The 24,916-nt window shown below is 46.8% G+C and overlaps 3 protein-coding genes across 8 annotated transcripts in view; 2 read left to right on the top strand and 1 right to left on the bottom strand.

Moving 5' to 3' along the window:
• Window positions 1-24,916, bottom strand: part of LOC125621822 (olfactory receptor 11A1) — a 109,862-nt gene that overhangs the window by 56,351 nt on the left and 28,595 nt on the right. The window contains exon 3 of the mRNA XM_048819165.2: window positions 13,113-13,216. The gene's annotated coding sequence lies outside the window, so the exon portion shown is untranslated. The remainder of the gene's footprint in view (window positions 1-13,112; window positions 13,217-24,916) is intronic.
• On the top strand, window positions 994-13,062 carry LOC125621847 (lymphocyte antigen 6 complex locus protein G6c-like). Of its 2 annotated transcripts, XM_075119463.1 has the most exons (4): window positions 994-1,053; window positions 2,756-2,949; window positions 4,809-4,928; window positions 11,654-13,062. In XM_075119463.1, the coding sequence occupies exons 2-4, from the start codon at window positions 2,901-2,903 to the stop codon at window positions 11,776-11,778; spliced, it is 294 nt and encodes a 97-aa protein (XP_074975564.1). In that variant the 5' UTR covers window positions 994-1,053; window positions 2,756-2,900; the 3' UTR covers window positions 11,779-13,062. The 2 variants fall into 2 exon arrangements, with proteins under 2 accessions (XP_074975564.1, XP_048675164.1); XM_048819207.2 differs by lacking the exon at window positions 994-1,053 and having other exon boundaries at window positions 2,643-2,949.
• Window positions 13,659-24,916, top strand: part of TRIM7 (tripartite motif containing 7) — a 29,018-nt gene continuing 17,760 nt past the window's right edge. For 3 of the 5 annotated variants that reach the window (XM_075119453.1, XM_075119456.1, XM_075119455.1), the window contains exons 1-3: window positions 13,659-13,852; window positions 20,151-20,741; window positions 22,195-22,290. In XM_075119453.1, coding sequence (XP_074975554.1) covers window positions 20,325-20,741; window positions 22,195-22,290 — 513 coding nt within the window. In that variant the 5' untranslated portion in view covers window positions 13,659-13,852; window positions 20,151-20,324. The remainder of the gene's footprint in view (window positions 13,853-20,150; window positions 20,742-22,194; window positions 22,291-24,916) is intronic. The other 2 variants (XM_048819103.2, XM_075119454.1) reach the window with 2 other exon arrangements.

Raw genomic sequence — 24,916 nt, 5'->3', positions numbered from 1 at the left:
GGTTAGTTCTTTCCGGGCGATCTAGGAATCAACTCACATACGGTATGTCTTCACTGCAGAGTTAGTCCAGGTGGTTGGTGCTTGGGTTTTAGCCTAGTCACATGGCAAATCTGTACCCAAATGACTGTGTCCACACTCAACTGTGTGTCTGGGAGAATGGCCCATGGTTCTTTGGCTGTAGTAAGCTGAGTCACTCAGTGATTCTTTCCCCATGAATTCCCAGTGGGCAGGATTGAATTGTGCGGGTCCTTTTGGGAACATGTGGGGAGGGGGAATGTGAGAAGGAGTTATAGGACTATGACCACTCAAGTGGTTTAGCCCAGCGGTTTTCAACCAGGGGGCCGTGAGCAGGTTTCAGGGGGGCCGCAAAGCAGGGCCAGTGTTAGACTTGCTGGGGCCCAGGGCAGAAAGCTGAAGCCTCGCAGTGTGGGGCTGAAACCCAGGGCTTCCAGCCCTGCCACCTGGGGCTAAAGCCAAAGCCTGAGCAACTTAGCTTTATGGGGACCCCTGTGGCATGGGGCCCTGGGCAATTGCCCTGCTTGCTACCCCCTAATGCCAGCCCCATCCCTGGTCTTCATCCCCAGTCCTCCCCCTCCCACCCAGCGCCTCCTGCACACCACTGAATAACTGTTCCATGGTATGCAGGAGGGGTGGGGGGGGGCTTGGCTGCCAGTGGGTGCTAAGCACCCGCTTGTTTTTTTTCTGTGGGTGCTCAAGCCCTGGAGCACCCACGGAGTCAGCGCCTATGAACTGGAGTTCTACTAACCCTGGCCTTACACGGCAGTGTAGACATACATAGAGTTAACTTATCTGTGTTTGGGAAGCACAGTGCTGGAAAGGAGGGTGAGGCTCATGATTACTCAGGTGCAAGGGGTGTGGGGGAAAGCATTGTTCCAGGGAAACAATATCCCCACCCCCACCCCAGGGACTGAACAACCTGTGACCATTGGTTCAAACAGAATTATTTTGTATGTAGAGCTGTGGTGGATCTTGTGAGACGGCAGACGCTCGGACTTAAGTTTGCCAGCAGGCTGCTTGGCTGGATATCGCATGGTAAGAGATTCCCCCAATAAGATTTGAATTGCATTTGACTTTTCTACATAAAGTGTTCATCATCTTTCTTTCTTCTTCCTATGCTGGGCTCCAGCTAACACCTGTAGCTTTCATTAGGCCTGTTTAAAGAATATTAACTGCACAAGATTCACCCTCTAAAATCAGTGAAAGCAGAACACGGGTCCGACTGTTCTGAGTTGCTTTTATACCAAAGGTCAAGACACACCTTTATTACAGAAGGTGATGTTTCATAGGCAGCTACTTAAGTACAGGATCAGCTAGGGTGTTCTATATGAGCTTGCTTAGCTCAGTTGGTAAAGCATAGGACTTCTAATATAAAGTTTGTAGCACTTAGTCCTGTGTTGGGTGGAAGGTATTTAATCATTTCCAGCTCAATACAAATTTTCAAATGGGCTGCACCCCCAACATTTTGCACATTCATGCACTTGCCTGTCTTTGGTCTTATAAATGTGTCCTGGTGACAGGTCATTTGCTGGCAGGTCCTGTCGTCCCCTCCAATAGTAGAAGCTTAGACTAGTAATTTCTAGGGTAGTCAAAATCCCTTCTTTGGTAGTAGATCCAGAGAAAGAGGAAACCTGTGGTTCTAGCAAGTCCTTTGTCTTGCATGAAGTCCAGTAACTCATAAGAGAACATTGTTTTCTACTTGTAGCATGGAGTTCAGCAGCTACATTATTGGCACTGAAGGTGGCTTTTGTGTTTGCTTCAGGGCTTGGAGCTCAGCCAAAGGGAACAGGGGGTGTTTATCATAAGAGATGACTGAATAGAAAAGTAAAGATTCAAGCCAGGGCACTTATGGGCCCTGGGAAGATGGATTACAAAACAGGGAGGGCCAGATCCTTAGTTGACCTAAACAAATTTAGGATCATTGACTTCAAAGGAGCTATGCTGATTTACAGCACTGAGGACCTGAGCCAGAAGAGTGCACCCATCTGTGTATTTTCTGCCCTATGTGCTCATGACTATATTCATTTCTTTCTTTCTTTCTCTCAAATGAAACATACCAGCAATTAGTTTAAAAGGAAAATATGAAAAACAGATTTACTCCCAATCTAACTCTAGATCTTCTCTCTATCAGGCTAAAAAAATTCTAGTCCCTGAAATATCTCATCATATTACTCTGACCAGTTTTGCTGACCTACTCTGGACCTTTTCCAAGCCAAGAATAAATCCCTCCAGTGAAGGAATCTGTAGGTGAAACTCTATATCTTGTGCTATGCTGAAGGTCAGACTAGAATGATCACAATCATCCCTTCTCACCTTAAAATCTGAATCTCAGCTACATCTTTCTTAAAGGGAGCTGATCAGAATGAGACATGTGGGCCCAGATTATATTTGTCAGCGGCATTTTATTATGGTTTGTTGGCTGATTTGCGATTGGGATAGAGCTCCAAAAGAAAAATAGCCGTTGTTGCAAAAATTGTCCACGGATTGTTAATTACATTCATGTGGTCACAGCCTCAGTTTCAAGCCTATTCAAAAAGATGGTTAATGAAAGAAAATATAAAGGCAGACAGGTCCGGCTATTGTGTGTGTTCCTTGGAGGCTTCCTTCACAACCTTTTTTGGAAATGTGATGACCACTGAGTTTTTTCTTGGGGGAAGTCAGAAGGTCCCTGGAGCAGGCAATTTGTACTCTTTACTGTAAAGCAATTTTAAAACTCACTTTTCCCACCCTACAATAGGGCAGGCACCGCATAAGCCGACAGGATCAGAGAAAGCAAGACTGAAACTCTGCTCCACCACAGCCAGTTCTGGAGATATCCCTGGTGGTGTTCTGCTGAAGCACACTCAGGCTGTCTGGTTCATCTTGCCTCTTTCTCTGCTGACATGAAGGTTTTTTTCGTGGGACTTGCCACTCTTTTGTGTTTTGCAGGAGGTAAGTCCAGGACAAAAGTTGAATTAAATTGAATTTTTAAAAGAACAACATCCAGATGCTAGAACAGAATTCAGATATGAATTTCCAATGGGTTGGTTATTAGACACTGCAGTACAAGGGTTTGTTTAGCTTATAAAGAAAGGCTAGTCCATTGGCTTGGGTTCAGTTCCATGTTCTCTCCATGCCTTAGCCCCAGTTCTTCAACAGTATTTAGGTGTCTTATTCCCATTGTTTTCATTTTCTTTCTTTGATTGATTGATTCCAATACCTTTTGAGCAGGACGTAAATTCTCATACAGTATTTCCCAGAGCCCCCATTCTCCCCCCCCCAACAGATTTGGGGCTCCGGGTTTCAGTCGTGGAGCAGGGTCAGGGGCGACAGATTCTTCCTAAAAGTGTGTGTGATTGGGGTCCTCAATGCTTTGCCCACTCCAGGGCCCCCCACCCTTACCCCTGAGCCCTGCCGTGGAGCCCAGGCCCCTCCACCTGCCTTCTTAGTGGCATATCTTCGAATAGAGTTAGACTGTCTCTTTCTATCACCCACCCCTACATTCCCTTTTCTATTATTATTATTCAACTCCCGGCCAATGTCTCCACCCCCCGGACTCCCTGCCCAGGGGAGATGGAGAGTCTGCAGCTGCTCACATGGCTCTTATCCCAACCCAGCTTTGGCTTCTGGCCTGGCCTAGGGGCTGGGCTTCAGGGAGAAGAGGAGGGGCAGGGGGCCAGGGCGAAAAGTGGACAAGCCATGGCCCCTTGGCCCACCCCATTCTGGCACCCCTGAGCAGGTATCTTGGGGCTTTAGCCTCGTGAGTGTGCCAAGGTTTGGGGCTTCTGTGGCCCTCCAGGACTCGGGGCTTTAGTCCCTGGGGGCATGCCAGGGCTCAGGGCTTCAGCTCCACAGGAAGCGCCAGGGCTCAGGTCTTGAAAATATTTACCAAAGCTCTACTCCGGAGAGCTCTGGCAGAATCTAATCCCTGCCTTGGAGGCTCCGGGTCGTAGGGCTGGTCTACACTGAACAGTCCACAGCCCTGAGAGATGTAGTTAAGCCAACTGAACCCCTGGTTTAGACGGTGGAAGACCCAGCTATAGAGCTTGTCTACACTTAAAATGCTACACTGGTGCCACGGCAGCTGTGCCACGGTAGTGCTTCAGTGCAGACACTACCTACGCCAACGAGAGGGGGTTCTCCCAAAGGTAATCCACCTCCCTGAGAGGCGGTAGCTAGGTCGCCCTGAGAATTCTTCTGTTGACCCAGCGCTGTCTACATTGTCTTAACAACGCTCCTCTGAAGTGTGGATATCTCACACCCCTGTTCAAAGATATTGGAATCACTCAAAGAAACCAATTGAAAACAATTGGAATAAAACACCTAAAGATTAATCTTTCAATAAAGATTATGTCCTGGGATGAAACCTCCAGGAATACATCCAACCAAAACTGGCATCCCTAGTTAGTGTAGACCAGGCTCTTGTCTCTCTAGGCTTATTTCCCATTGGTAAAACAGCACTTCCCTGCCTTGTATGGGTGTTGTGAGGATAAATGAATTAAAGACTTGAGGTATTAAGACAGTATGGTAACAGGGCCCGTATAAATTCCTAAGATATCTAGAGAGAGAGCTGTAAGATAGATGACCGGGACCAACAAACTGATGACCCCCTTAATGGGTCCCCCTAGTGGACGAAGTGTGAAATGCTGTCTACACCCACACCAACTATTGTTTTTCTTTGGAGCAGTACTAGGGCTTGTGCTGTGGGTCTGCTCCTACACCCACTGACTTCAATAGCCAATGCTCCATTATGCCACCCCACTCACTGTCAGATGAAGCCCTGAGTTGTTTCTTCTGTTTATCTGACGTAGCGGAGGCTCTGCGGTGCAATGTCTGCAAACGCAAGTTTCTACTCTTTGGATGCGTTCAGGGATCAGGTGAAACGACGTGTGGATGGAGGGAGAGATGTGTGAACATTAAAGCTTCTCTTGGTATGTACAGATTTCAAGGACTACTGACATCGAACTGTGTACTTATAGTGGGGTTATCCCAGTAGCAAAAGTTGTGCAGCCACAGACTTGATGGACAGGGCAGCAACAGTCAGACTGGGATATGGGGAGGGGGAAAGTTGAAAGAAAGCAGTAATTGCTTTCTTCGCAAGCATTGCCCACAATGCCAAATTCAATCCACAATCTCAGACTCAACGGAAATACTCATGGCACACTGATGTCATGGTTCATGACTCGGCCTTCTAGGTGTGATAATAACAACAACATCAATTGTGCATGAAGTAGAGCCCATTGGTGTATTTTTTGCAGGCCTGAGGTCTTGCTGTGTCACTTAGAAGTCACTTGTCTTTCTGTGCTTTCTGCTACACACAGTTGTCTGGGACTGTGTGTAGCAGAGCTGGTCAAAATATTTATTTTTAATTGCAGAAGGTGTTGCTGGTGCGGGAGTATTCTAGATCAGTGGCTCTGAACCTTTCCAGAGTACTGTACCCCTTTCAGGAGGTTGATTTGTCTTGCCTACCCCCAAGTTCCACTTCACTTAAAAACTACTTGCTTGCAAAATCAGACATAAAAATACAAATGTGTCACAGCCACTATTACTGAAAAATTGCTGACTTTCTCATTTTTACCATATAATTATTAAATAAATGAATTGAATATAAATATTATACTTACATTTCAGTGTATAATATATACAGTAATATAAATAAGTCATTGTCTGTATGAAATTTTAGTCTGTACTAACTTCACTAGTGCTTTTTATGTAGCCTGTTGTAAAACTAGGCAAATATCTAGATGAGTTGATGTACCCTCTGGGAGACCTCTGTTTACCCCCAGGGGTACGCGTATCCCTCATTGAGATCCACTATTCGAGAGAGAGTTTGATGGACAGATGGTGGTTGTCGAAGTTGTGGAAGCTTGAAAGCTTGTGTCAGGGCCGTCCCTAGCCATTTTGGTGCCCAAAGCACCCCCCGCTGCAGGGGTGTGTATGTGGCCCCAGGCCTCCGCAGGGGAGCAGGAGCAGGCTTGGGGGCAGGGGGGAAACCGCCCCCCAGCAAGAGCCGGCAGAGCAGAGCAGGTTGAGGCTGGGTCGTTCCACTTCCTGCTGCCCAGTGAGTGCAGGGCAGGCCCGACCCCATACTCACGGGGTGGTGGGAAGTGGAGTGACCCAGCCCCAGCTCACTCTGCTCTGCTCCCCTGGGTCCCGGCTTGGGGGGCAGGGGGAATTGGCCCCCAGCATTTACCGGCGAGAAGGCTGGGAGCCGGTGGCACAGAGCGGGCTGGGGCTGGGTTGCTCCACGTATCGCTGCCAGGTGAGTGCAGGCCCGACCCCTACTGCAGTCCTCATGGGAAGGGGTGGAGTCGGGGGGGGCCATGTTGGGGTGGAGCAGGGGCGGGAAGAGGCGGGGTGGGGGCAGAGCAGGGGCGGGGGTTTTGGGGAAGGGGTGGAGCAGGGGCTGGAGAAGCACGCAGCTGCATAGGGCACCAGGAAATTTGGTGCCCCAAATTTCCTGGTGCCCAATGCAGCTGCGTACTTTGCGTATGGGTAAGGATGGCCCTGGCTTGTGTCTTTCACCAACAGAAGTTGGTCCAATAAAAGATATTACCTCATCCACCTTCTTGCTTTAATATCCTGGGACCAACACAGGTGTAACAACATCGCAAAATAACAATTTTTAATCTGTCACTTTTCACTGAAGAATTTTCAAATGCTATTTATTTTTTTAAAAGATTTGTTTCTTTTTCTCTCTCTAAATCCAGAGTTGTTCTGTTTTGTTTTTTAAGGATTCAGAGATCATATATATTCATAATCCCAAAGTCGGTAAAACTACTCACAGCAAAATGGAACTACTCATACCATATATATAGGTATCTCATCCGGTGAGTAAAATTGACAATACAGAAATACGTACGATGAAAACAACAACCAAAATGTGGAAAAATTACTGAACAACCAACAGGCTTCCCCCCCACAAACACCCGTTTCTTTTCTTCTCTTTAGCTCTATCAGAAATCTTCAGAAAGTGAGAAAGGTAAATAAACATGTCCATGAAAAAATTCATTTTTTTTAAATGGATCTAACATTTCAATGACATTTTGTTCTCTTGAAGAATTGAGGCTCAGCTCTGCTGTGTGGCGTAAAGTGAGAACAACATTTTGCTCCCTAAATCCCTTGGAGATTCTTGAATAGGAGATGCTACAGAAGCACCCAGTGGTATTTGCCAGTGAGGGGTGTGCACAAGGGGGGGCAAAGGGGTGCACCCCCCCAAATCTCCATGTGTTCCTGCAGCTCATGGAGGGAGGAAGCAGCAGGGCGGCTGGCTGCCAGCTAAGATCCTCCTCCTCCTATAGCTGCTGCTTCTCCTTCCCTGCTGTTGCCACTGCCTCCAGCCAGCTCCGGACTCACCTCAGCGGGGATCTGGAAAGCAGGGATGGGAGCCCAGCAGCAGGGAAGGAGAAGCAGCAGCTGTAGGGGGAGGTGGAGCTCAGCTGGCAGCCAGCCGCCCAGCTGCTTCCTCCCTCCCTGGGCTGCAGGAAGTGCCACTGCTGGAGGGACCCGTTGCCTCCTGGCTGCTGGGCGTCCCCTCCAGAGGTGGGGGGAGAAAAGGGGGAGAGGGTCATGCAAACCTTTCATTTGTGTGTGTGTTTAATGCGCCCCTCCAAAAGTATTCACATTTAAATTCCCGGGCCCCGCCCTGTTGCCACTCATTAAGTATAAGAGTCCCAGCAACATCTTAGAATCATAGAATCATAGAATATCAGAGTTGGAAGGGACCTCAGGAGATCATCTTGTCCAACCCCCTGCTCAAAGCAGGACCAATCCTCAATTTTTGCCCCAGATCCCTAAATGGCCCCCTCAAGGATTGAACTCACAACCCTGGGTTTATATGGTACCACCAGGCACTGTTTGCATCAGAAAAAGATGATGCATGGAGTCATGCAGTGAGGTAGCTTTGCCTGCGCTCATCAATGTCACTAACATAGACTCCAAGGCCAGGAGGGATCGTTGTGATCATCTAGCCTGACCTGTCCCCAAATAATTCCTAGAGCAGTTCTTTTAGAAAATCCTCCAAACTTGATTTAAAAATTGCCAGAGATGGAGAATTCACCATGACCCTTGTTGTTCCAATGGGTAATTACTCTCACTATTAACATTTTTTGCCTTATTTCCAGACTGAATTTATCTAGCTTCAATTTCCAGCCATTGGATGGTGTTAGACCAGTGGTTCTCAACCAGGGGTACATGTACCTCCTGGGGCTATGCAGAGGTTTTCCAGGGGGTACATCAGCTCATCTAGATATTTGCCTAGTTTTACAACAAGCTACAATGCACACTTTGCTTCTCTACAAAAGAAAAAGGACACTAAACTTTCTAAACTACTACATGCTACAAGGGGCCACAGCAATGGTTCCCTCACCCCACCTAGCAATATTGTTAACCTATCCAACTATATTCTCAGCCCAGCAGAAGCAGCTGTTCTATCTCGGGGCCTCTCCTTCTGCCCCTCCACCCCCACAAACATGATACAGTTCTGTGGTGACCTAGAATCCTATTTTCGACGTCTCCGTCTCAAGGAATATTTCCAAAATACCTCTGAACAACATACTAATCCACAGAGGTCTCCCTGCCAACACTACAGAAAGAGGGATTCTAGATGGACTCCTCCTGAAGGTCGAAACAGCAGACTGGACTTCTACATAGAGTGCTTCCACCGACGTGCACGGGCTGAAATTGTGGAAAAGCAGCATCACTTGCCCCATAACCTCAGCCATGCGGAACGCAATGCCATCCACAGCCTCAGAAACAACTCTGACATCATAATCAAAAAGGCTGACAAAGGAGGTGCAGTTGTCATCATGAATAGGTCGGAATATGAACAAGAGGCTGCTCGGCAGCTCTCCAACACGAGTTTCTACAAGCCATTACCCTATGATCCCACTGAGAGTTACCAAAAGCAACTACAGCATTTGCTCAAGAAACTTCCTGAAAAAGCACAAGATCAAATCCGCACAGACACACCCCTGGAACCCCGACCTGGGATATTCTATCTACTACCCAAGATCCATAAACCTGGAAATCCTGGGCGCCCCATCATCTCAGGCATTGGCACCCTGACAGCAGGATTGTCTGGCTATGTAGACTCCCTCCTCAGGCCCTACGCTACCAGCACTCCCAGCTACCTTCGAGACACCACTGACTTCCTGAGGAAACTTCAATCCATCGGTGATCTTCCTGATAACACCATCCTGGCTACTATGGATGTAGAAGCCCTCTACACCAACATTCCACACAAAGATGGACTACAAGCCGTCAAGAACGCTATCCCCGATAATGTCACGGCTAACCTGGTGGCTGAACTTTGTGACTTTGTCCTTACCCATAACTGTTTCACATTTGGGGACAATGTATACCTTCAGATCAGCGGCACTGCTATGGGTACCCGCATGGCCCCACAGTATGCCAACATTTTTATGGCTGATTTAGAACAACGCTTCCTCAGCTCTCGTCCCCTAAAGCTCCTACTCTACTTGCGCTATATTGATGACATCTTCATCATCTGGACCCATGGAAAAGAAGCCCTTGAGGAATTCCACCATGATTTCAACAATTTCCATCCCACCACCAACCTCAGCCTGGTCCAGTCCACACAAGAGATCCACTTCCTGGACACTACAGTGCTAATAAACAATGGCCACATAAACACCACCCTATACCGGAAACCTACTGACCGCTATTCCTACCTGCATGCCTCCAGCTTTCACCCTGACCACACCACACGATCCATCGTCTACAGCCAAGCTCTGCGATACAACCGCATTTGCTCCAACCCCTCAGACAGAGACAAACACCTACAAGATCTCTGTCAAGCTTTCTTACAACTACAATACCCACCTGCAGAAGTAAAGAAACAGATTGATAGAGCCAGAGAGTTCCCAGAAGTTACCTACTACAGGACAGGCCTAACAAAGAAAATAACAGAACGCCACTAGCGGTCACCTTCAGCCCCCAACTGAAACCCCTCCAACGCATTATTAAGGATCTACAACCTATCCTAAAGGATGACCCAACACTCTCACAAGTCTTGGGAGACAGGCCAGTCCTTGCCTACAGACAGCCCCGCAACCTGAAGCAAATACTCACCAACAACCATATACCACACAACAGAACCACTAACCCAGGAACTTATCCTTGCAACAAAGCCCGTTGCCAATTGTGCCCACATATCTATTCAGGGGACACCATCACAGGGCCTAATAACATCAGCCACACTATCAGAGGCTCGTTCACCTGCACATCCACCAATGTGATATATGCCATCATGTGCCAGCAATGCCCCTCTGCCATGTACATTGGTCAAACTGGACAGTCTCTACGTAAAAGAATAAATGGACACAAATCAGATGTCAAGAATTCTAACATTCATAAACCAGTCGGAGAACACTTCAATCTCTCTGGTCACGCAATCACAGACATGAAGGTCGCTATCTTAAAACAAAAAAACTTCAAATCCAGACTCCAGCGAGAAACTGCTGAATTGGAATTCATTTGCAAATTGGATACTATTAATTTAGGCTTAAATAGAGACTGGGAGTGGCTAAGTCATTATGCAAGGTAGCCTGTTTCCTCTTGTTTTTTCCTACCCCCCCCCCCCAGATGTTCTGGTTTAACTTGGATTTAAACTTGGAGAGTGGTCAGTTTAGATGAGCTATTACCAGCAGGAGAGTGAGTTTGTGTGTGTATGGGGGTGGGGGGGAAGTGAGAAAACCTGGATCTATGCAGGAAATAGCCCGACTTGATTATGTAAAGAGTTGTCACTTTGGATGGGCTAGCACCAGCAGGAGAGTGAATTTGTGTGGGGGGGTGGAGGGTGAGAAAACCTGGATTTGTGCTGGAAATGGCCCACCTGTTGATCACTTTAGATAAGCTATTACCAGCAGGACAGTGGGGTGGGAGGAGGTATTGTTTCATATTCTCTGTGTGTATATAAAGTCTGCTGCAGTTTCCACGGTACACATCTGATGAAGTGAGCTGTGGCTCACGAAAGCTCATGCTCAAATAAATTGGTTAGTCTCTAAGGTGCCACAAGTACTCCTTTTCTTTTTGCGAATACAGACTAACACAGCTGTTCCTCTGAAACCTGTCATAAAAAGCCTAGCGAAGTCAGGACAATCTAAAATTTCATACAGACCATGACTTGTTTATACAGCTCTACGTACTATACACTAAAATGTAAGTACAATATTTACATCCCAACTACTTTATTTTATAATCATATGGTAAAAATGAGAAAGTCAGCAATTTTCCAGTAATAATGTGCTGTGACACTTTTGTATTTTTATGTCTGATTTTGTAAGCAAGTTGTTTTCAGGTGAGGTGAAACTTGGGGGTAGGCAAGACAAATCAGCCTCCTGAAAGGGATACAGTAGTCTGGAAATGTTGAGAGCCGCTGTGTTAGACTTTTCTCTGCTAGATGGAAGAGCCCATTATCAAATATTTGTTCCCCATGTAGGTACTTAGACTGTAATCTAATCCGCCTTCCTCTGAACTCCCTGTTCTGCAGTATCCTCAGTGATATGGGGTAATGAGTGCAGCACACAGCCTGCACCACGGGTATATAATAATGTCTTCCAGCTGATCATAGCAAGCTGTGCCTGAGTGGATGTATGTTTTTCTAACCATGCCCCTTTTCTGTCTCTCTCCTCAGGGAAATTACCTCTCTACTACCAGCTGAACTGCACTTCGGTGCAAAATTGCGGCAAGGTGAGGGCACCCGACGAATCTCACCTTACTTATGACTACACCTGCTGCAACACTGATTTCTGCAATTGAGCTGGAGGGGAGGAAGGTTGAGAGGGGTGGGGGTCAGTGTCACTGAATCAGTTCAGCTCTTACATTTGCTGTCTCTCTTCTTCTGCAGTGCAGGGAAGGGGAACAGATCATGAGCCTTTTTTTCTGTTTCTTTTAAATCCAGATTATAATTCTTTTAAGATTCAGAGATATTTCCATTCTTCCTGGAAAATACCTGCTTTCCTGTCGTCTTTAAAGCAGGGATCATGTCTCAGAGTGATGAAGCTTGGGGTAAAATGCTCCAAAGTGTCACTGTCAGATGCCTAATGTGGAGTATTGGAAACCGTGTTCAAAATGACACGCTGTCACTTTGTGTGAGGGGGTTGCCTGGCCCTGCAGCCAGGCTAGGGGGCTCTGAGGGAAACATGTGATCTGGGTGTGGTGAGATGCACCTCTTTGGTTGTAGCCTGCTTTGTCTCTCTCTGTTTCAGAGTTCTTTTGTGTCTTATCATTCAGAATTCTAAGAAATCAATTTGTGTTACGTTGCAACCTTCCAGCAAGAGTATTTATGTTCTGATCCAACTTCTCCGTGTGTATGCCATGAATATAACACCTAAGTCCCACTAACTTTCCATTTTACTCATAATCATTTTTCTTAGTTCCAAAGTCATAGGGCCTTTAGGAATCCATGATCCACTGAAGTCAATGGGACTGAACTCATGTAACTGACAGTAGAACCTGGCCATGTGTCTATATTTCTTCTCCAGCTGGTCTTATTTATGGAGGTCTAAACTTGGCGGGTCTGATGCTGTAATGGCTGCTTAGCACACTGATCAGAGTCATCTCGCTGTTGCCTTGTACTCCCCCCCCCCCATCTATTGGTTGTATCCACTTGTGGTGTCTCCTTCCTAAACTTAGATGGTAAGTGCTTCAGGGCAGGGCCTGTTATGTGCGTGTACAGCGTCTAGCACAATGGGACCTGGGCCCCTGACTGGGGCCTCTGGGCACTAGTACAGTAAAAATAAACAATAATAACAACACGATCTCTGTATTATGACAGGAGGCAAACAGATTTTTGGAGCTGGAGAGCTTAAATCAACAAGAATATTCCGCTTAATTTACTGTCTATTTAGATTGTGTGCTCATGATTTAGGACTATCTGTTGCTTTGCTTCTGTGTAGTGTGTTGCAAAATAGGGCCTGGATCTCAGGTGCTACTGCAATATACATAATAATAATAATGATCATCTTTCAAGGAAGAAATACACACACCACCCGTGTGTATTTAAACTGCTAAATAAATCCTTCAAATGTGAAATCACTTCAGTGTTCTGTAATTCATTTTCACCCTCTGTAAAACAGGGATAACATACTCACCTACCATACCAGGGGTTTGGAGGCTAAATCCATTAATGTTTGTAGACCACGTCAGGATTCCCCATTGGAGAAGTGCCAAACATGACAGGTGGTATTGTATGAAACTGGAAGGCAAAACAGTTTAAAAATGGAAAGTCAATAAGAAAATATTTTAAACATAATCCATAGCTCGCCTGTGGAACTCAGTGCCACAAAGTGTCACTGAGGTCAAAAGCTTATAAAAAGGATTAGACATTTATATAGGAAATGAGACCATCCACAATTACATCAGACAAGAAAAAATTGATGGGATATAAATTCTGATTCTTTGGGGTATAAGCCATACAACTGGGAGACCTCAGGGAGAAACTTCTGTGGGCATAGTTGCCCTTTAGGGCATTACTTTCACCTTGTTCTGGGTGGAAGCGAAGACATGTTCAGGCTTAACTGCCGTGGTCTAACAGTCTGACATCCTAGCACAAGTAAAATTGTGTACGTGCAAGAAAATGCAAGTAAGCATGTCTGTGAGCAAATGAAAGTGAAAGAGGCACAAAGGCGGAAGAGAGCAGTTTGAACTAGCACAAAACAAATCGGGGAAGAGAGCTAATGGAAAACTCGGAGGCTAATCCATATGTATAAGGAGAGAGAGTAGAAAAAGTTATATATAGTTGGCATAACAAAGGATCAAGGAAGCCATGAATTGACTCATCCTGGAGGTGACTGTGGTGGTACCATCCCATTTCCCAATCTGCTTCCCACTTGTAAGTAACTGATCACTGCTTACTTAATAAAGATTTGTTTGTTCCATCTACTGGGCAGTCCTAAAGCAACTGGTCATTGTCAGAAGCAGGAGAATAACTGACGAGATGGATCATGGGTCTAACCTGGTCTGTCAATTCCTGCGCTCCTATGAAAGGTGATATCATTTGAGGTCTTGGGCACTAGGGGACGTGCAATGTACTCCCTCAGTGGGACAATGTCTGGGCTTCCCTGCTTTGCATTCATGCCATTATAGCATTTTCAGCTCCCACCAGGCCTTAAATTCAGATGGAGCTGTCTGGAGCAGAGCTCTGGTAAATATTTTCAATCCCCTAGAATTTCTATAGCATGTTGGGGGTGGCATAAGCGGCTCTGGGAAATACTCTATGAGAATTTAAGTCCTGGTTCCCACATAAGTGAAACATCCCCTAAGGGAGGACTGATTCCCTGGTGGGGGGGGGGGGGGCTTTCACAACAGGCTGCTCAGAAAGGGGTGCTCTATCCTGTACCAGGTGATTGACAAGGGCACCTCATTTTAGAAAGAGAAATCTTTAATCAAACTGGGACTTTTCAGCTTGGAAAAGAGACGACTAAGGGTGGATATGATAGAGTTCTGTAAAATCATGACAGGTGAGGAGAAAGTAAATAAGGAAGTGTTATTTACTGCTTGTAACACAAGAACTAGGGGTCACCCAATGAAATGAATAGGCAGCAGATTTAAAACAAACAAAAGGAAGTATTTCTTCACACAAAGCCCAGTCAACCTGTGGAACTCCTTGCCAGAGGATGTTGTAAAGGCCAAGACTATAACAGGGTCTAAAAAATATCTAGATAAGTTCCTGGAGGATCAGTCCAATCAATGGCTATTAGTCAGGATGGGCAGAGATGATGTCCCACGTCACAGGCACCAACTTTTGTCAGCACTGGTGAGTGCTCGTGCCCCCCCCCCGGCACCGCCCCTGTGCCACCCCAACCCCGCCCCTCCCTGTCCCTATTAGATCCCTCCCCAGATCCCCACCTCGGCCCTGCCTCCTCTCCCCTCCCTCCCAGGCTTGCCATGCAAAACAGCTGTTTCGCAGAGCAAGCGCTGGGAGGGAGGGGGAGAAGCAGGACCCAGCAGCGCGCTCAGGGGACGAGGCGGAGTGGAGGCAGAGGTGAGCTGGGGTGGGGGGATGGGGTGGGGAGCTGCCGGTGGATGCAGAGCACCCACCAATTTTTCCCTGTGGGTGCTCCAGCCCCAGCGCACCCACACAGTTGGCGCCTATGTCTCTAGCCTCTGTTTGCCAGAAGCTGGGAATGGGTGACAGGGGATGGATCACTTGATGATCACCTGTTCTGTTCATTCCCTCTGGGGCACCTGGCATCGGCCACTGTCGGAAGACAGGATACTGGGCTAGATGGACCTTTGGTCTGAGCCAGTGTGGATGTTTTTATATATGTTAGAGTTGGCCCTTCTGGAATGAGCAACAAGGGAAGGGTTAAACTCATCAGCACCCCCCTCTGGATGGGGATGGAGCTGGGAGACAGGTAGGGAAAGGGAGGCGGGTTCTGGGTGTTTGATCTCTCTGCCCCAGAGGATCCCTTTCTGTCCTTCCAGCTGAGAATCTCTGCCAAGGGACAGACCAGACAAGGGGGAAGGAGGGAAGTGGAGAAAGGGACGGGAGTGGAGAGAAAAATGCTGGGGGAAGAGGAAGACAGCATGGGTGATGGGCAGGAGTGGGGGATGGGGGAGAACAAGCAAAGGAGTGGGGGGCTGGGATGGGGGAGAGATTGTGAAGAGATGGGAAGGGAAACAGAGGAGAGGGCACTGTGTGAGGAAACAGTCTCAGTGTCACTGAGGGGTGCTCTGATGCCAGACAGGTGTCCTGAGACTTTTGAAGATGCCATAATGTCTCCTCCTCTCTATGATGCATCTGGACAGATGAATTATCTGTCAGTCTGTCTGTTTTTCTATCTATCTTTGCATGGCACATATGGGATGAGACGATTATCCATCCATCCATCAAGGAATACAGAGTAAAAACAACTAGCAGGGTGAAGTTTCTTGCCTTTGTTCTTGGAGAGCATGTTAACGACAAACTATTTTAACTCCGTTCCCCAGTCCTTCACACACACATTCAAGTCCTCTGCAGATACTGGTACATGGATTTTCTCACAGACCAAGAGGAAAGATGTTTATCAGGACCCCATGGGAAGTAAATCACTGACATTAATTGGATCATTCCAGCCTAAAACCCATTGCAATTTTTGCAAGCAAATTATTTTCCTCCCCAGGAAAACTGGCCTTTCCCCTCCCCTCTAAAATGCTTTTCAGTGAATGAATTTTTTTCAAAAATGTATTTGATAAATAAAAGTGTTACAAAAATGTTCAAAAACATGACATCCATTTTTGAACACTATGAAATATAAACAACCAACATTTTGATTTTTTCATGAAAAACAATGTTTATTCAAGCCTCATGGCATCTGTGCCAAAATAAAACACATTCTGGAAGCTCTTTAGAAGTTGGTCAGTGGAAATAATAAAAAGAAAAGGAGTACTTGTGGCACCTTAGAGACTAACCAATTTATTTGAGCATGAGCTTTCGTGAGCTACAGCTCACTTCATCGGATGAAGTTGTAGCTCACGAAAGCTCATGCTCAAATAAATTGGTTAGTCTCTAAGGTGCCACAAGTACTCCTTTTCTTTTTGCGAATACAGACTAACACGGCTGTTCCTCTGAAACCAGTGGAAATAATATTATTTGTGGGTTTTTGGTTGTTGTTCTTTTGCCACCAGATACTGTCTTTTTTTTTTTTTTTTTTTTTTGCCAGATACCCTTTTAAATCATTATTCATGCCAAGCAGTTCTTGCAAAACTAAGGAAAGATTGGCACCTTGTGGACACACTGAAAATAGCCAGCTATAACCCATAGACTCATCAGCACAGACATATCCTCATCCTCTCTGAGGATCCAAGAGGAGAATTTAGCCCTGAGTCCATGCTGGTGCTGTTATGACCAAAATTATACAAAAGTCTGGACAGCACGTACAACCTAAATATCAGATAAGAACCTTGGGTTTGGATCTGGCTTTGTGTCCAACCTCCAGTCTGAATCTCTCTCCCATTTGTCTTCAAACTTTTAAAAAGTTTGGAATCAGATCTGGATTTCATATCCCACTGTACAGGTGTGTCCTGATCTGATGTTTTGTTTCTATCCACATTAGATCTAAGCTTTCTGAATTCATAACCAGAGATTTGTTTCTGCTGTGAAGTTCAGATCAAATCTTTGTTCCATAACTCAGAGCCAGAATTATTTACCACTTATGGAGTTCACACCCAACTCTGGATGCAGAATTTGGCTCCGAAGTTTTGCCACTAAGGCACAATAAAAGCCTAGATCTGAGTATGGAATTCAGATCTGGGTTTTTTATTTCCGTACTGCTTGGGTGACCCTTCTGCCAGTTGAAATCAGCAGCAACAAGGGCTGGGTTCAATATCTAGGGTTCCTTGTCAACAATACGACACAAAACTGGCTTGAGCCCACACCCAGTAACCTGGGACAATTACACACCACCCCTGAGCGCCTCTGAGAGGCAATACTTCCCCTCTCGCAAGCACACAGTCCTAGAGTAGAAAAGGAACTATTAATAAAAAGGAGGGCCACAAGAAGGATTCATAAACATAAATCCATGAACAAGACACCCACCCCAGAGTACATTGGGCAGGGTCCTTTTGCCTCAGGTTCTTAAGTCCAGCAACTAAAAGTTCCTTTAATATGCCCCTCCCTTCACCGCACCTTACTCACAGTTGCTGTCCGTGGTCAGTGCAGACCCAGAATTCAGAGGTGCATCTGCAGAGCTCACCCCCAACCCCGGCTGGGGGGGAAGGGAAAAGAATGCACCTTGCGTGCTCCACCAGCTGCTCAGCACTCTGGGATGCCTTGTAAAATCCACTGGTGGCAGAACCTTCTCAAAAGTGGGGAGGGAGCAGGGGCCCCGCTCCCACCATGGCCCCGCCCTTCCCCTGCCCCCAGACAAGCTAGAAGCTGGAGCAGGCTGGGAGCCGCAGACCCTCCACCTGCCTGCGGTGGAGGGGGCTGAGAGCAGCCCCTGGTCCATGTCCCCAGCCTGTGGGACCCCATTGGGGATGGGGCCTCAGAGCTGCAGCCTGGCCAGGCTAAGAGCCATGTGACCAGGTAGCTGTGGGGAGCCACGGTGGACCCTCCACCTGCCCTGCATGGGGGGCAAGTATATGGGCCAGGGGATGCTCTTGGCACCTCCACCCCAGGCAGGTGGACGGTCCACAGCATGGTACCCCATGCTGCCCAACCAGGCTCCAGCTGTCAGCCTGGCTGTGGGGGACTTAGGGGGAGGCAGGCCCATGGCAAAAAGTGGGAGGGCCATGACCCCCTTTCAGTGATCCCACCACTTAATAGAGCTCTTAGTGACTTCAGCTGTTAGTGGGGGAAGCCATTATGGTAATGCACACTGTCCCACAGCAGTGATTTTAGCTCTGTTGGTGTGTTATAGGACTTTCCGTTGAGCCTTAAGCAGCTCTGTTACTACACAGCGGAAAGAGGAAAGATCAAATGATGCCTAAGATCCTTGGTCAGCACCAGTACCACCCAGTGCAAGTACCTATGCCCACCCTCTTGCAATTGCACTGGGCTTCAGCACCTATGTCCCCTGCCTAGTGTGTTCAGTTTAGTTGAGGTTGAGTCCCTCAGTCAGGGTATACCAAGCACAGTTCTACTGCCCTTGATTCACACAACAAGGATAACCACCCTTTAGTGCCCCTTCCCCCAATAACGAAATGACTTGTTATCCAACCCCAGCCAGAAGTGGTCATTTAATAGAATCATAGAATCATAGAAGATTAGGGTTGGAAGAGACCTCAGGAGGTCATCTAGTCCAACCCCCTGCTCAAAGCAGGACCAATCCCCAACTAAATCATCCCAGCCAGGGCTTTGTCAAGCCGGGCCTTAAAACCCTCTAAGGATGGTGATGGAGATTCCACCACCTCCCTAGGTAACCCATTCCAGTGCTTAACCACCCTCCTAGTGAAATAGTATTTCCGGATATCCAACCTAGACCTCCCCCACTGCAACTTGAGACCATTGCTCCTTCTTCTGTCATCTGCCACTACTGAGAACAGTCTAGCTCCATCCTCACTGGAACCCCTCTTCAGATAGTTGAAGGCTGCTATCAAATCCCCCCTCACTCTTCTCTTCTGCAGACTAAATAACCCCAGTCCCCTCAGCCTCTCCTCGTAAATCATGTGCCCCAGCCCCCTGATCATTTTCATTGCCCTCCACTGGACTTTCTCCAATTTGTCCACATCCCTTCTGTAGTGGGGTGGCCCCAAAACTGGATGCAATACTGCAGATGTGGCCTCACCAGTGCCAAATGGAGGGGAATAATCACTTCCCTCAATCTGCTGGCAATGCTCCTACTAATGCCGCTCAATATGCCATTAGCCTTCTTGGCAAGGAGGGCACACTGCTGACTCATATCCAGCTTCTCATCCACTGTAATCCCAAGGTCCTTTTCTGCAGAACTGCTGCTTAGCCAGTCGCTCCCCAGCCTGTAGCGGTGCATGGGATTCTTCCGTCCTAAGTGCAAGACTCTGCACTTGTCCTTGTTGAACCTCATCAGATTTCTTTTGGCCCAATCCTCCAATTTGTCTAGGTCACTCTGGACCCTATCCCTACCCTCCACCATATCTACCTCCCCACCCACCTTAGTGTCATCTGCGAACTTGCTGAGGGTGCAATCCATCCCATCATCCAAATCATTAATAAAGATGTTGAACAAAACTGGCCCTAGGACCAACCCCTGGGGCACTCTGCTTGGGCAAAGCAATCCCGTCTGCTGAGCACTGAGGCAGGGTGGGTGTGCCAATGCAAAGGAGAGCAGCTCCTGAAGTCCTCCTCCACAGCTCATTACTAGATGACAGGGGAGAGCTCATTCAGATCCTGCTTACATTTGTCATTAGCTGCAGTTCAAGAAAGCATCCTTAACCAGCAAAGCACTTAAGCACTGAAGTCAATGGGTCTTAAGCAGACACTCAAATGATATCCTGAATGGAGGCCTGTAAGAGCTATGAAGCACAGATCCAGAATTCAGCTCCAGAGTTGTGAGCTGGGCCCGCTAGGGAGCAATGACATTCAGGTCTAGATCTGGCTCTGGAATTCAGATCTGGAGTGGTATCCCATCCTCTTCCAACCTCCTATTGCTAAGAATGATCAAACCCAGATCCACAACACGGATCTGGAGTTTGGAGGGGTTGGGCATCTCTCTGCCTATGTTTTCCATCAGAGTCTCCTCCACTGGCTGCAGCCCTGATGAGTGACTCATTACCAGTTTAAGAAATTTGACACTGCAGATATGACCCTGTGACAGCAGCTGTCTCAGAATGGGAACACCCACATCACATTCCATGCCAAGTATTCATTAAAGTGAAATCAGTTCCTGCTCTCAGGGAAAAGAGCCATGGCTGCTGTCTTCCTCCCCGGGAACCTGCAAGACGAGGCAACTTGTTCAGTCTGCCTGGAGTTCTTCAAAGACCCCGTGTCCATAGAGTGCGGCCACAACTTCTGCCGAACCTGCATCACCAAGAGCTGGAGAGGCCTGGAGATGGATTTCCCCTGCCCTCAGTGCCGGGAGATCTTCCAGCAGAAGAACTTCAGGCCCAACAGGCAGCTAGCCAACATGTGCGAGATCATCAGCCAGTTTGCAGTACCTGGGGCGAAAGGGGCTCTGGAGGAGGGACTCTGTGAGAAACACAGGGAAGCGTTCAAACTCTTCTGCAGGGATGATCAGAGGTCGATCTGCGTGGTGTGTGACAGATCCCGGGAGCACCGGCCTCACACTGTGGTGCCCGTAGAGGAGGCTGCCCAGGAGTACAAGGTACTATCTGTCTGTCTGTCTGTCTGTCTATCATCAGACCTGTATGTCTATCTATATTTGTATTTAGCAAGTCTCCCTCTCCTCCTCTATCATCTACATCCCCCACTGCATCTATCTAGCTACACCAGTGGTTCTCAACCAGGAGTATACAAACCCCTGGGGGTACGCAGAGGTCTTCCAGGGGTACATCAACACATCTAGCTATTTGCCCAGTTTTACAACAGGCTACATAAAAAGCACTAGCGAAGTCAGTGCAAACTAAAATTTCCTACAGACAATGACCTGTTTATACTGCTGTATATACTGTACACTGAAATGTCAGTAAAATATTTATATTCCAGTTGATTCATTTTATAATTATATGATAAAAATGAGAAAGTCAGCAATTGTCCAGTAATAGTGAGGTCGTGACACTTCTGTATTTTAGGTCTGATCTTGTAAGCAAGTCATTTTTAAGTGAGGTGAAACTTAGGGGCTGTGCAAGACAAATCAGCCTCCTGAAAGGGGTACAGTGGTCTGGAAGGTTGAGAGTCACTGGTCTACGCCACAAAAGTACACAGCAATCACCTAGTTCAGAGGTTTTCCACAGAGCACTCTTCTTTGAGGAGCTGGCACATCATAAACTACTGGTCTCTCCATTTTCTCCAGCTGCACTAAAAGACATCTTAAAAATACACAAAATGCTTTCCTAATATTACCTTTCTGTATAAGCAGTTGCTGTGACCGCTACCCTGATGTTATCTGATTGCAAATGGGGAGGGAGGATGCAGGATCATAAGTCTAGAAGACAATCTCTCTGTCAAGATGTGGTGCATACTATGGGAAAGTTGGAGAATGCTGGCTCCAGTTAGTCTCCCTTAATTATATTGAATTTAAGCCATGTGATTGAAGGAGCCTGACGCTGCAAACACTTACTGTACTTACTCAGTTGCCTTGTTAGAAAACGAAGGGTTAAATGAGAGAGAGTCTCCCGATCTATTTTTGGCAAGGGAGAATTCCCAAGGATGAATAAGGTCTTTTGCAGACACTGATTCTTCTGAGACGGGGCTAAGTTTTCTGTTTATGTCTTCAATGGTGATAATTAAAATGGAATTTACAGCTGATAAATGCAGCAATACTGCGTGTGTGAGAATGTATTAGTGCGTATGTGCGTATGAGTTTCTTCTCTGTGTTTGTGTGTTTGCCTCTTTGTGTGTGTGTGCATGCAGAAAAATGACTTTGTTCCTTCTCTGTGTATGTCTGTCTGTCTGTCTGTTTGTATGTATGCATAGGTCTGCCTCTTTTTGTGTGAGAACATGATCGTTTCATTTGCATGAATGTGTTTGTGTGAGTAACGCTGAGTTTTTTCTCTTGTGTTGTCTCTGTGCACTGAGAACAAAATACACCAACACAAATAAGACCCCAACAAAAACAAATAATAATAATCAAATGTAATGTTTCCTGTTGTTCCTAGGAACAAATTCAGAGCCAGTTGGATTTCCTGAAAAAAGAGAGACAAGAATTGCTGGAATTTAAATCAAAGGATGATAAGAAAAGCCAAGAGCTACTGGTGGGTGCCTGCTATTAATAACAAGATATAAATGACAGGTTTCAGAGTAGCAGCCATGTTAGTCTGTATTCGCAAAAAGAAAAGGAGTACTTGTGGCACCTTAGAGACTAACAAATTTATCTGAGCATAAGCTTTCGTGAACTACAGCACACTTCATCGGTGAAGTGAGCTGTAGCTCACGAAAGCTCATGCTCAAATAAATTTGTTAGTCTCTAAGGTGCCACAAGTACTCCTTTTCTTTTTAAGATATAAATGAGTTAGGAGCCTAACTCTCATTGACATTTATGTCTGCACGGTGGTAAACTTGATTCTTCTTAGTGTGTAACACTACATTCCCATCAGGGGTGCCAGAATAGGTGGGACCAGGCGGCCATGGCCCCACACTTTTTACCGGCTGTAAGGGTGAGCAACGGCGGGAGGGGGCAGAGAGGAGCGAGCAGGGGGCAGGATCTTGGGGGAAGGGGCAGTGTAAGGGCTGGGCCTTGGGAGAATTGGCGGCATGAAGGAGGGGGCTCAGGGAGAAGGGGCAGTGCAGGGGTGGAGCCTCAGAGGGTGGCGTGCGGCGGGGGTGGGGCCATGATTCAGGCATCTGTAGGCCCCCCACTACTTTTAGGGTACTTCTGCAGCTCCTGATTCCCATTGGGTTATTTTGGAGGTAGGTGTCATAGAAATACTAAAACTGTCCTAAAATCTGATAAAGGACTTGTGATTTTTGATGCTCCCCACCACACACTTTGTTGGTGCCCTTGCCCTATTTAAGACACCTCAGAGTCATGGAGCCCTAGATTTTAGAGGCCAGTCTGAGCTTCTGCATAACAGACCCAGAGACCCCCCCACCCAGTAATTTATGCAACAAGTCCATCTTCCCAGTTTGAGCCAAAGCATGGCTTTTAGAAAGACATCAAACCTTTATTTAAAGACTTCAGGGATGGAGAATCCACCACATCTGGTGCTTAATTTGTGACAGTGCTGAGCCCCGGCACTTCTAGCCTTGGCAGTTCATAACCCCAGCACTTCTGGGCTTGCTGCATCAGTTATGAATGTAAGAAAATGGCTTGAGCCCTGGCACCTCTTTCATTACAAAATTAAGCACTGACCACATGCCTGTGGGAGTTGTTCCGAAGGTTAATTAGCCAGTCAAAAATGTGCCCCTCATTTCTAGTGTGAGTTAAAGGGCCTTAGTTTTCAGGGGATGTGAGCTTAGCACTTTCTGAAATCCTGGACATTTTGTGGTGCCTCAAACTGGGCCCTTAAAAATGGAAACCCCACAAAATCATCGATCGCATTTGAGAATTAGGTCAGCAGCAACAACAGAGAGATTTTCCAGTGCAAAAGTAAGGTAGCTCTTGTCTAGTCAAAGTGCAACACAACTACATAGCAAGCAGTGCAAAATGCTATTTAAGTCAACATTTATTGACTGCTGGCTCTGACCTCCCGCTGGATCACCATCTGTTGTCTCAGTAGAAGGAAAGGGGAGCTGTTTATAACTTGAGACGCTCCTCTGGTGCTGAGCAAATACAGAGCATTGAAACTGCGTAACTTGGGTGGGAGCTATGCAAATTGCCACAGGACTGGATCAAGCCCCATGTTCCCATTCCTCTGTCACTGGTCATGCCCCACGGAGCCTCATATATCCTAATCATCCTCAGAGACCTCGAGTACCATGCAAACTTCTACACAGATTTACACAGTTTCCCGTGCTTAGTATCATATCAGCCTGCATAATTCAAGACTGAGGGGGGACGGAGGATGTCACAAGGGAGCGGAACATAAATGCTTGATTTAGAGAAAATAAACAAGGGGTGGGGGGGAATCCAGATTTAACTCGGGAAATTCATGCAACCCAAATCGAGGAGAAAGGAGAGAAAGAACCCAGGGGAAGTTTTTGACCATACATTGCATTAGAGCAATACATTTCATTCCCTATCCTCTGCTGCTATCTAGTGCTGCTATCTAGTGCTCATTTCATGTAATTCCTTCAAAGCTAAAGTTTGTTGCCCTTCCCCCTTCTGTTTATTATCTTGCTATTATTAATTTTTGATTATTATTATTATTACAGTTCCTCGGAGCCCCGGTCATGGACCAAGACCTCATTGTGCTAGGCACTGTACTAACACACAATAAAAAGTCCCTGCCCCAGGAGTACTTTCTCCCTGCCAATCAAACAGTACTGTAGTGACTTAAGTGTAGACATTAGCGTTAGCGTGCAGAGTAGAAGTAATCTGGGACAGCCACAGGGCTGGCAGGGGAGAGGCTGACAGGCAGAATTCTGCCATTCATTGGTTGATAGCCTGGAATGGGAATGAGAGCAGCCAGTCAGGTAAAGTTATTCCCAGCTGAACCTGGGCCATGGCTGCCTACCAGTTTACGCTAGAACGCAGCTCAAAAATAGCACTTCCAAGTTGTCTGAAAGTTTTTGGTGTCCCCCCAGGCCATTCAGGTAAAAGGGAGAGTATTGCACACTAAAAACGGTGAGACTCATGATAGAATCATGAGAGCTGGCAACACTGGTTAATAATTCTGATGACATTTCACCCCTAGCCAAAGGCCAGGCTGGCAGATGGTTAGATAACTGTCCCAGCAATCATTTTTGTGCCCTGTGGCCGGGGACACCAAACCTCACTTG

This window comes from Caretta caretta, chromosome 14, assembly GCF_965140235.1.
Source record: "Caretta caretta isolate rCarCar2 chromosome 14, rCarCar1.hap1, whole genome shotgun sequence".
NCBI classification, from domain to species: Eukaryota; Metazoa; Chordata; order Testudines; family Cheloniidae; genus Caretta; species Caretta caretta.
This window is presented reverse-complemented; position numbering and strand designations above follow the sequence as displayed.